Here is a 12,028-nt window from a genome sequence, read left to right as displayed (position 1 = left end):
CATATTACCCGATTTTGAAAAATAAATAACCCAAATTCGAAAAACCCCAACCTATTTCAACTTACCCAGAATCGAGTTATCCTTAGTTGCACTTGAGGGAGAAGAATAATTAACGGGAATTGAACGAGGGAGAGTGGAGTCGTGAATGAAGGAATTCGAAAGTTGGGTAGTTAAAGGAGAGATCCGATTTCAACTGGATTGTCCGAATTTTGTGGGTTTGGGTGGGTATAAGGTGGTTGGATCTGTAAATAACAAAAATGATATAGGTTTCTTTGTCTTTAACCACATTTTTGATTAAAAAAAATAAATAAATAGTAAAAAAATAAATAAATAGCAGGGGATATGAGAATAGAAATTTGATTAGAAGGGTATACTAGATTTTAGTCCTTCAAAATCCGATAGGAAGCTGAAAAGGTTCTGTTTTTTTTTTTTTTTTTTTTTTTGTTCTTTCTCTGTTATATTCTTGTCTTGAGAGCTTCATCTTAATTATTGACCTTGTTCACTTCACATATATAAAAATACTCTTTGTATTCTTAGGTCAAACCATGTTGGTTCGGCCCTTTAACTAGACTAGAGAATGCTGTTTTGGATTGGATTCTTATTAAGCTTCTTTTATATATATATACTGCAGAAAGAAAGTTTCTTCCTTTTTTTAGTTCTGGATTGGAAATGGCTGGTAACGCCGCGGGTACTAGTAATTCATTATCAAGAGAAGAAGAAGCCCTTCTTGAGACGTGGAATCATGACATGGAATCTGGTCAACTCCCTGTAGAAAATTTAGATGCTGAACTTGTAGATGTCGAGACTCCCCTGGAGGATTCTGAGGAATTAGATGATCTGTTACGTAGGGTCAAATCAGCTGCAGCTAGCTTGCGCTATTTAAGATCAAAAGTTAGAAACTTGGCCGTTCCTGGTCTGACCAATGCTGAACACCTAGAAAAATTAAAACATGATAGTTCAGCTTCTCAAGTCACTGGAGCTAACGAAACCCAGGATCCCTTGGTTACAGAGGATGGTGTATTTACTTGGAAGACGCTTCAGTCCATAGAGATGGTTACTGATGTGCTCGATTCTCTTTTGAGGAGGGTCACAGCGGCTGTATCTGAAACTTCTTTTCAAAAGGAGAGGGTGATTATATGCGAGGAAGAGATTACAAGGTTGACAGCCAAAATCGAGAATCTCTCCTTGAGGTTTGAAGAGATGAAACGGATTGCTCATGGGAATAAAACTGTTCTAGATGAAACAGCCGAGATTATTAAGAGATTAGTTGAAGATAGTAGGAGAGATAGAGAAAAGGCTCTCGAAAATGAAGAGGAGCTCCGTCGTGTCAAGGCAGAGTGTGAGTCACTTAGAAATTACGTCAATACTTCTACCAGTGTTGTTGAAACACTTCGTTCATCCGCGCAGCAATTCCATACCATCGAAGCCGGGTCAGTTCTCATCACTTCTTATTACCTGTTTTATGTAAATGATGAGACAAGTATGTGACTGTTCAATTGCAAAGGTACAAAGTATGTAAAGCAATGTCTATGGTAGCGTGATGAGTGGGAAAACCTATATATATAGTAGCAAGCGATGGTCGCCTGATTTTACCAGACTAAAATTTGTATATAATTGCTATATGTCAATATTACTAAATCCGTTTTCTCATATGTTTATTCTTGTGAAATCAGGTTGGTTGCTAAGTCGACACAACTGGAAGGTGAGAAAGCGCAGAAAGAGGTTGAAGTGCAAAAGCTAATGGAGGAGAATGTGAAGCTGAGCGCTCTTCTTGACAAGAAAGAAGCTCAGCTTCTGGCCTTAAACGAACAGTGCAAAGTGATGGCTTTGAATGCTTCAAACATCTGATCCTGCATCTTTCATGTCTTAGCAAAAGAGAAGATCTCTGAGATTTAATCCTTGGATATAGTTAGTAGGCGTACTTAATTTGCCTTCGGATTCTTTTCTCCTTCAGATTTGACATTCCGGTAAACTATCCGTAGAACATGGCTTTGAAGAAAGCAAGCATAGTTGATATGTTTTTGCCCTGACTCTTTTCAAATGACTCCTAAAAGTCCTTGCTAACTTTTTGCTTCTTTGTTGATATCGTCTCCGAACTTGCATGGATTGTGAGATTATGTTACAAGCATCACACTCTGGATCTCCATGCTGTAACGAAAGATCCTACAATGAATTTCTGAAAATATGATATGTGAAATATATATATATATATATATATATATATATATTTCAATTAGTTTAAACAAGGATCCAGTTTCAAGATCACATAATCCAACTTTTTCAGCCTGAACTGTTTCAAATGCAAGAAGCTGTGCGTACCTGTCAAGGATGTCAATTGGTCAAGAAGTTTTTGACTTGTATCTTTTGAAAGAAGTTGTGCATATCTTCTTTTTGTGGCAAATTATTATAACTGACTGTTCAATTAATGGTCGTCGAGTCAATTATGTTATTTTCATTTGTATAGAAGAGAAATCAGTGGAAGAAACAAGTAGATAGGATTAAATTCTTCCACCATCGTGACATGGACAGTCATTGCCTCCTGTACTATATGTGATAAAATCATTTCTCATATGGTCATTTTCATTCGCAGAACATGAGTATCCACTAATTTAGGCGTTTACAAACAAGAAACACCTTGAAATGACTTCTTTAGTCTCTCTAAATCAGGAAGAGAAAACACAAACACTTCTCCTAGAAAAGGAGAAACTGGAATACAGATTGTGACACTGACAGTTATCAGAGATGCCTTCTCGCTTTTTCTAAAAAAACTCACATCAAAATGTGACATAAAAACTGCAAAGAGTTGTAATCAGTTAATAGACAGACTCAAGTGGCCTTAGAACATGGTGGTAGGAGAAAAAAACTTCTCTCATCATAAGTTATCCAGAATCAGATTTGTGGCTCAAATTTCATTAGAGGATTATTTGTCAGCTTGTGGTGCTCTCTGACTTTGCTGAGTTGTTGTTGGAAGAATAAGTGCCACATGGGAGAGTCATAGATTTTTGCAGACATGGATCCTACACCGTTTAGGGATATGAGCAACTCTTTTGTAACTCTCTCTTTGGTTCTATTTCTGTGGATTTAGCAGACATTTATTTATATATTTGTTTATTAACATCTAAATATGTTTTCTAAGTTAATTTCTTGTATTGATGGTGGTAGAGGCATTATTCACATGTGTATATTCTTGAAAAATCTATTTTCTTTAACAAAATGGTCCCTTGGATTGGAAACTAATATCTGAATTTTATTAAAATTTTGTATTGGAGTGGAAATTAATTTGTAGGAGATTTATTGGAAAAATTTATTTAATAATATCTGAATTTCAATGCATTTTGTATCGAAGTGGAAATTGATGTGTAAGAAATTTTTGAAAAAAATCTTTAAAAAATATCTTCATATCAATATTCTTTTATGCATTTTGTCGTTAGGAGCTGTCCTTTTTATAGTTTATGAATTGGAAATTGTATTTGTAAGGAAGTTGGAAAAAGAAAAAAAGGAAAAAGATCAGTTTAAAATTACTTATTTTTTTATGCATTTTGTCGTAACGAGCTGTCCCTTTTATAGCTTTTTGAATTGGAAAATTAATTCGTAGGGAAATTGGGAAAAATGCTCTTTCAGAATAACTCTAAAATTCTAATCTTTATGTATATTTGTCGTTAGGAACTGTCCTTTTTGTAGTTTCTGAATTTGGAGAAAATATGAGGGAAAAAAATAATATTGATTCTAAAGCCGAAACTTGATAGGTGACTTTGCCTTGTAACTACATCACATCATCCCTACCTTGCAAAATCCACCTCTTTTGTACTGTAGTGTAATGGTTGAGTGTATTATTTTTTGTTGTAGACATGTAATTGTCTTAGGTATACAAACTAATGATATTAATTAGTACATAGTTTCCGAAAGCATATACTTCAATTTTGTTTAGCTAAGGATCCAGGTTCAAGATACACAATTCAGCTTTTTGGCATGACTGTTTCATATGAATATATTTGCGTTTGCCTTAAGTATTTCGAATGTCAAAAGTTAAAAATGAATAAAGACAAGGAGACAAACAAGTTATATTATGATAATATATATAATCGTAGGAAAATTCTGAAGGCAAACAGAATTTTATCTCACAACAAGAATGAAATAGTCATTTGTTTATTGGTATTTGTCACCATGCACTCCAATCTTTCTGCCTAGTTTAAAAATATGTTTACAACAAAAAAATGTGATATTTCGTTTTGAAAAAGAAAATTTTAAATTAATATGTGAAGATGTATATAAGAGAAAAGAAGAAGAAAATATCAAACTAGTCTAATATAATCGTAGTTTCATAATAGAATAAACTTTTGCAAATAAAAAAACGAATATACCAAAATCAGTACTGAACAAGACATGATGTAATTTGGGTTAAAATCCAGCGAGATATCATCGTGGAAAAGTTGGTTAAGATGATGAATTGAGGTTGTGGGGGTAATGAAGAGCGAGAGGGATCATGTCTACAAGTTATAACCACAACACAAGCGCCAATTCAGGACAGCCAAGTGTTGTTGGTTCCTTTCACTTCCACCTGATTCTCTCACTGTCCTCTTCTTCTTTGTTTGTCCCCACACACACCATCTCTTATTTTTGTTTTGCTTTCTTCAAATTATATATTACCCCATATATACGACAAATCCCATCTTCCACGTCTTGGGTTTTAGTTTTCAATTTTCTGCTCTTTTCCCTTTCCACAAACAGTGTCAATTTTTATCGTTTTTTTTTTTTTGATTTATAGTTTTTAGAGATTTTAAGAAGAGATACTATTTACACCAAAAAAAAAGAAGATATACAACAACTCAATTATATATCCCCGCCCCTATTAAATGTAACGGTTGAAGCCAAACTCTTAATCGTTTTTCTTCTTTGTCGACCAAACAATCTTCTTTCTTATTTCTTTCTATTTGTCGTTATATCTTGAAAGATGCTAATAACTTTACAAAAACAAAAAAAACAAAAAAATCTTAAAAAGGTTACTTTAATTAAGCAAATCTTAAAATATTAGATGGCGCTTCTTGATTATAGAAACCCTAAGATGTTGTACTTGAAACTTCTTGATTATAAAACTTCTCGACCAAGGGAACAGTCTCGTTAGATAGTTAAATTTATTTACGGGTCGGAATCCAGAGCCAAATGGCCGAACAAAAGGAAGCATTATACATGGGAATTCAATCGACGGAATAAACAAGTTAGAGCTTGATTCCAGTGAATTCCCGCCATCTCACCATTGTTATGTCTAGCATACTGTAGAATGTAGAGGTTTTACAACTATAGAACCAATAATTTTTGCAGTAATTGTGAATTCACCTGATTAAACAACACAACAAAAAAAAACTGATTAGGCGAATTGGATAGTATTGTAGATACAGCCAAAAAGTCATTTTCAGTGAAACTATAAATTCTCTTTTTTGGCTATCAAGTTATACACGATATGGGGTTTCTACCACGGAAAATTTGCTATTAATTCGGTTGGAATTATCACAAAGCCAAATGTGAAATCTTTTGATGATGTTGACTGATTCATCACATTAAAATGAATGAAAAAAAAAAGAGAAAAAGAAGAAAAGAAAAGAAAAAGAAGAAGGTTGAATAGGGAAAGAAGTACGTGGATCACAAGACATCGGAGGAATGAGATGGGAACTTGCATGGATTTGATACCATCAATTAAACAAAAGATTAGGTTACAACCTAAGCATTTGTTTTCAATTTCAAATGGGGACAAGATCTATTATATTGCTTAGCTACATACTTCCCCATATAATTATAATAAACGTACATAGTTTTAAAGTGCAAACATTGACCAATACGCATAATATATATATATATATATATATATATTATATTACATCGAGAAAACTGTTAGATATTTATATTTTTAGTTAACAAATTAGTTAATTGTCCATCTTAATTATTGTCATGCAATTAATCTTCTGTACATGATTTAGTCAAATGTATGGTTTGTAAGTTCTAACTCTTTGATAAAATTTTCAAGTGAGCCCAAAAAGATTCCCTTTCTAATCTTTTCACTATCTATCAATTTTCAGCTGATTATTGCGAATGGTACTTAGATTATTCTCATTGGTGTTTGTAATGGATTTTTTAGAATTTTCCTTACACCAAAATAATAATAAAATAAGCAACATTCTTTAACAAATCAAAGGGACGTTTCTAATATAAAAAATGTTGAAAACGTTTTTTACTTGATACCTTCCTTTATATTATTAAAAAATGATTTAAGAAACAAAACCAACAACGACAGTCTTATTTTATATGTAATACAAATTGTAATTTGACGGTGACCAACATAATATTTGAGTTTAGGTCGGTCACTATATATATTGTCACATGATGGTGATTATATGAACGCGCAATAACCAATCCTCAGTGAATTTGGTTATCGACTTCAACCGATAAAATATAAAACCACCGAAGACCGAACTACGAGTCTATGACCATTTCGTTTATTTTGTACATCTTAATATGTACATTAAAAAAGAAAAAAAGAAAAAATAATGGCATATTAAAGTGTTGGAAACTCTAGTTGTAGCAAAAGACATGTGATCTTGGAGTTGCAAGTACGTACTTTGCTTCACATATCTTTATACTTCGTCCGTAATCCTTTTGCAACGGACTCAATTTATGACAAAACGGGTATCTAAATCTATTAACGGCCATAATATTATATATCAATTTATTCATATATTAGTTGTAATAGCATTGGAAGTTTCAGTAGAGACAAAATCTGTGACTTTTTAGAAGAGAAAACAGACACTACTTGTATTAATTCGTAGAGTTGTGTCTAAAATAAAAACACAAAAGGGAGACAATGTAGGGTAATTAATGTTCATAGTCCCTACGTAATTTATAAGACCTTCCTAATTTATTTTGTATGCATTCTTTTGCATATTTTTGCCCTCTCTCTCCCTTCTGGCATTGTCTCTAAAACTGCCTTCTTTCCTACATTCCACATGATCATTTTTGCTTTCACATTCGAATTTTTCTTCGTTGATATATGGTTTGATACGGCGGTATACGAAAAACTTAAGTATGTGCATTTTTTTTTTTTTTAAATTTTACTGAGTTCAATAGGAGATTGATGCAAAACAAAAATGATAGACCATTTTTGACTACTCTGGGGTCTGGGCCATAATATATATGGGCTTGTAAAAAAAACTTAACCGTGAAAATGGTTGGGTGTTACAGTGAACCATACATCCTGTATAAATAAATTTAAAAACTGTTTAAACTTTTATGAGATTTTAATGTACGCATAAACAAGTGTTTTGAGTTTGATGAAATTAATAGTTATAGAGTGTTTGCCAATTGTACTATATATATGTTACGTACTTACGCGGCTTTCAATGTGATCACCAAGGAAAACACTTCATGTGGTTCTGCATGAATTAGTCGTTATTGTGTATATAATACATATAACCTAGTCACAAATCTTCTAAATAGTCATAAGTAAACCTAAAAAATCTATGTTAAAAAAGATATGATTTTTCTTTAATACTTTTAATAAAATTTTCCAATTTTTCTCTCTCATTGTGCCTTTAAATACTCCTTCATATTTCTCCCCACCACCTTCACATCCACACCTTTCTTCAAACATACCAAACTTTCTCTCTCTCTCTTCTCTCTAGCTATCTAGTTCTCTCTACAGAATAAGCTCAAAATGGCGATAAAGAAGTCGAACAAAGCAGCGGTATCTCAAGCAGCATCTCTAAAGCAAATCTTGAAGAGGTGCTCAAGTCTTGGAAAGAAGAACCAAGGTAATTGCTACTTCAACGACGTGCCAAAAGGTCATTTTCCGGTCTATGTCGGTCAACATCGAAGTCGCTATGTGGTCCCAATCTCATGGCTAGATCATCATGAATTCCAGACACTCCTACAACTAGCTGAGGAAGAGTTTGGGTTTGAGCACGAGATGGGTATCACTATTCCTTGTGATGAAGTCGTCTTTCGATCTCTCATCTTCATGTTCAGATAAAACTCGACATCGAGAGACGAGAGGAGTCTGATCTCATTACAGCTCAATTGGCCATTCCCTCGAGATCATTCCCTATGAGAGGTTATAAGGGTTTGATCACACATTGTCACACTCTAGACTCGGAAGATCGAAGCATCGAAACTAGCTATTACCAAGAAAGTCCAGAAATAAGAAAAATATATATTACATATTTAGGTTTTTTTTTTTCTTTGCTAAGAAGACGGAAGCAAATGGCGGGGATCGCGTTACGCATCGACTCGAGATTTGTGGCTGTATTAATATATCTAACAGTTTTTTTTTTTAATTAACCACTCTCTTGGGATTTTTCTTTCCTTTTTATATATTTTCGCTGTCTTGTTTCTATTTTTTTTTCTAAATATTATGTATATTAGTTTGGGTGGGCGACTTTTCCCTCAAGTCAACGTGTATTGTTGACCGTTTGGTTCTTGAGAGGAATAGCTAGTTTTTTTTTTTGTATTAAATTTTGAATCAAGTATTTTCATTCTGATTAATTAGTACAGCAGTACTAAGTTGTTATTCTCTTTTTTACAATATGTAAATTTTCTATTCAGCATACAAAAGTTGAACTTTTAATTATATTAGAAACGAGAAATTGATTATAAATACTGTAGAAGTTATTATCTTGATTACAATATGTAGATTTCTTTCTATCATACGACAAATGAACTTAACTATGTTAGGAACATGCGATTGATTAAATACTGTACAAATTGTTAAATTAAGAAGTTACTTTGACAAGAATATAATCTTTTTTTTACCACAACATAAAAAATATAGGGAATATATATATATATATATATATATATATATATAATCTTTAAGATTTTATATCAGGTATATACATCAGTGAAGGCAGCATATTATTCTTCCAGACCCAAGTATCGAAACGTCTACTTTGAACCCTCCCTCCGGCGGCAGCAAGGCCCCTGATTGCCGGCGTCGGGAACTTAAATCCTCCGTTTATTTTCTTCTTCTATTGTGCTCTCTTTTACTTTCGCATTGGCTGTCTACTCAATCATCTCAACCCTATTTCTTGGCCCCCTTATTCAACGGTGGAATCCCTCAGATGAGTTTTGAGAAGCTCATCGGATCTAGCCATCAACTAATCCCATCTCCGGATCTGTTCCCCCTGTCCAACCTGAACCCAAAAGAGCTTTCTTTTACCAGCAGGATTTCTTCTGACGGAACTGAGAGTGACTCTTGTAGCACACCCAAATCTCTTGAATCTGGCAAGCTCTCGACCACATCTAAAGCGCTCTACCTTCGTACCTCGACGTCGGCGCTGCGAACCATCTCAACTATCCCCCAAGTGAAACCCTCCAGAACTTTCATCAGTTTTTCGAGGTGGACCCAACTGGGGAAAGTCCCGCGTACGATTGCTCCGACAAAGGCCTGTAGATTCCGACGAACTGATGCGACGGTGAAAGAAAAGAGGAGTCTTGGTGGCGCTAACCTAATTACCTTGGGTGTCCTTCGTTTAGACCCTGTTTTTTGCCAAGTGGGCCTAGGCCCATTAACCTCTTCATGTTGGACCAACCCATTAAGGTGCTACACAATTCATATGTCCATAAAATCTAGGTCCGTTATAAATTTCTCCTTGCCTCAACTTAGCGTAATTTTGTTTTTTTCTGGAATCAGTTGATAGAAGACATCGACTGTTTTCTAGTCAAACATTGTTGCTTTGTTGGTCAATACTGCATATTAGAACCTGGTCTCTAGTTTCACCTAATGATACCATCACGTTCATGAACCTTACTTGTAAAACCCCCAATCCCACTTATTCCCTTTTGAACCTAGGGTTTGTTCTCCGATGTCTTGCTAATTTCGACTGGCTTCATGTGAGGGAGGACCCACCTGCTATGTTACGATGTTACATCTATCTATATCACTACACCCTTGTTGAGAACTCCATTACCATTTGTACCAAACCGCCAAAAGGATGTAAGCTCGGGTTGTTTCCTCCCTACCAAGGTGAAACTGAATACAAGCTTTGTGTGAAACTCCTTAACCTCCATGGCTATTGGCTTCATGAGAGGGAGGACTCACCTGCTATGTTACGGTTTTGCACCTTTTACTTTCGTTTCCCGAAGTTAGCTTCATCTAATGCCAAGAGTTATGAGCCCACAAGTTTGAAGATCCTTGGTTTCTTGGTTATGATCCTTATCATATTGGCTGGCACCCTAATCCTTGTTTCCCTCATGGAGCACCTTTCTAAAAGCTTGGTCGCATATTTTGCGCATTGCGATTATGATCACAAGCTGATCAAGGAAGTCGCGAAGTTATTCTTCATGGTCGACTCCACAATGGTCTCAAAAGATTTTTTAAACTGTACTCCTTTGGAAAACTCATGTAACCATTATCTCTATCGCTCTTGTTATGTTTTAACCTTTGATTGTATGAACTTCCCTCTTTTGAGGGTTTAAGTAATGAAAGTTCTTGTTTGCATAAATATATATATATATATATATATAACTTGTTTTATTTGTTTTCTGTATGACCAAATGTTTATTCAAGTAACATGAAAACTAATATACAACATAAATAATCAACTTATATAAAATACACAAAAAGGTAGATTCGCAAATTTTGCATGGTCTATCAACCATAATGGCCAAACATTAACCTTTACCATTTGTGGTTCCAATCTTGTTTCTACTACGTCTGGCCGTCTCTGGGTATGGCGTTAATGCCCTGTTTCACAAGTCAAATATCTACGAAGCGAAGCCAGCTGAAGTAATCAAAATAATAATTAATCGAACGGTCATCAACAAAATCTTTTCTCCAAACCATTATTTTAATTTTCCTCCATATAGGAAACCCTAGCTCAGATTAGGGGTTTACTTTCGTTGAATGCACCTTGTTTATGGCGTAGTGAAATTCATATAAGAGTAGGAGTAACATAAATTAGTTTAGATATCGATATGAATATTCTGCTAAACAATTTTTTCCATAATATCATAAATATATGATACCTAGTGTATACAGTAATTTCTATTTGAGTGGGGTTACGTTCTAAATTAATTTTAAGAATTATTGCTTTTACGTCGTTTCGTTATCATGATCTATATATATCATTTGTTCCATTTGTCTCGTACATTCATTATTACTAGTTTAGTGCATGAACTAATTTTTGAAGAAAAATCTAATTTTCTCATTATTTTTTTAAGTCCTTTATTTTTTTAATATTTTAAGTTCTTTATTTTATCCTACATTGTTGAAAAAAACAGTGTATTCGAAAATGGCTTTGGAGAGATGAGTTGTTTCAAAGGCAGAAGAACATGTAAGCCACAATGTCGACTCTTTCATCTTCTTTTATTGCGATTTATTCCAATAAGCGCACACAGTTATCAAAGAATACAAGAAGACACAAATAAATTTCAAATATCATATTCAGTAGAATACAAACCAAATAAACGTATATATTATTCAATTTAAAAAAGACTTAAGACAATGAAGAGAAAAAAATAGCATTTGTCTGTGCAAACTCTGGCTTGCCCATACTGTCAAGTTGCTTTGAGTTTATACCTTGTCTGCTTGACATTGATGACCATTATCTGTTTGATCTGTGTCCTGTCCTTTTTCAAACTTTTTAAAATTTCTTATATTTTTCTCTCTAGAAATCCATCTCAATACTTTACATTATTGATTTTGTGTTGCATGGACCTCACGTTCCTAGCTATTTTTGTTTTGTCTAATAATTTAGATTCTTCTGAAGCTTAACCCAACGGTCCTTTGGAAAAAACTTGATTTATTTTTCTGGTAGTCATTTTCATGGATATTCACATCCCAACTAAAACTTCAGAAAACCACTAGACCACCAACATGCACTTGGTTTATTTGATGTATATATGTGAAATTGTTGACATTAATAACTTAATTTTGTTTATGCTCTCTAGTTTTAATTTAATCGATGGAATGTTTTATAATATCCCAAAATATCGAAGTTACTCGTTATCATTTCAACTCTCAAGTATATCTAAAAATTTCAAA

General features: G+C 33.9%; 1 protein-coding gene and 1 pseudogene across 1 annotated transcript; both read left to right on the top strand.

Moving 5' to 3' along the window:
• The first annotated feature begins 420 nt into the window (after positions 1-420).
• On the top strand, positions 421-2,064 carry LOC104721164 (uncharacterized). The gene is made up of 2 exons (XM_010439078.3): positions 421-1,430; positions 1,674-2,064. The coding sequence occupies exons 1-2, from the start codon at positions 670-672 to the stop codon at positions 1,846-1,848; spliced, it is 936 nt and encodes a 311-aa protein (XP_010437380.1). The 5' UTR covers positions 421-669; the 3' UTR covers positions 1,849-2,064.
• A 5,548-nt stretch (positions 2,065-7,612) lies between these two features.
• LOC104721163 (protein SMALL AUXIN UP-REGULATED RNA 9 pseudogene) lies at positions 7,613-8,529 on the top strand (annotated as a pseudogene).
• The last annotated feature ends 3,499 nt before the right edge of the window (positions 8,530-12,028 follow it).

The sequence above is a fragment of the Camelina sativa genome, chromosome 11, assembly GCF_030686135.1.
Source record: "Camelina sativa cultivar CO46 ecotype springtype chromosome 11, ASM3068613v1".
Taxonomy (NCBI): Eukaryota; Viridiplantae; Streptophyta; class Magnoliopsida; order Brassicales; family Brassicaceae; genus Camelina; species Camelina sativa.
Note: the sequence above shows the minus strand (reverse complement) of the source record. Positions and strands in the feature narration are given on the sequence as shown.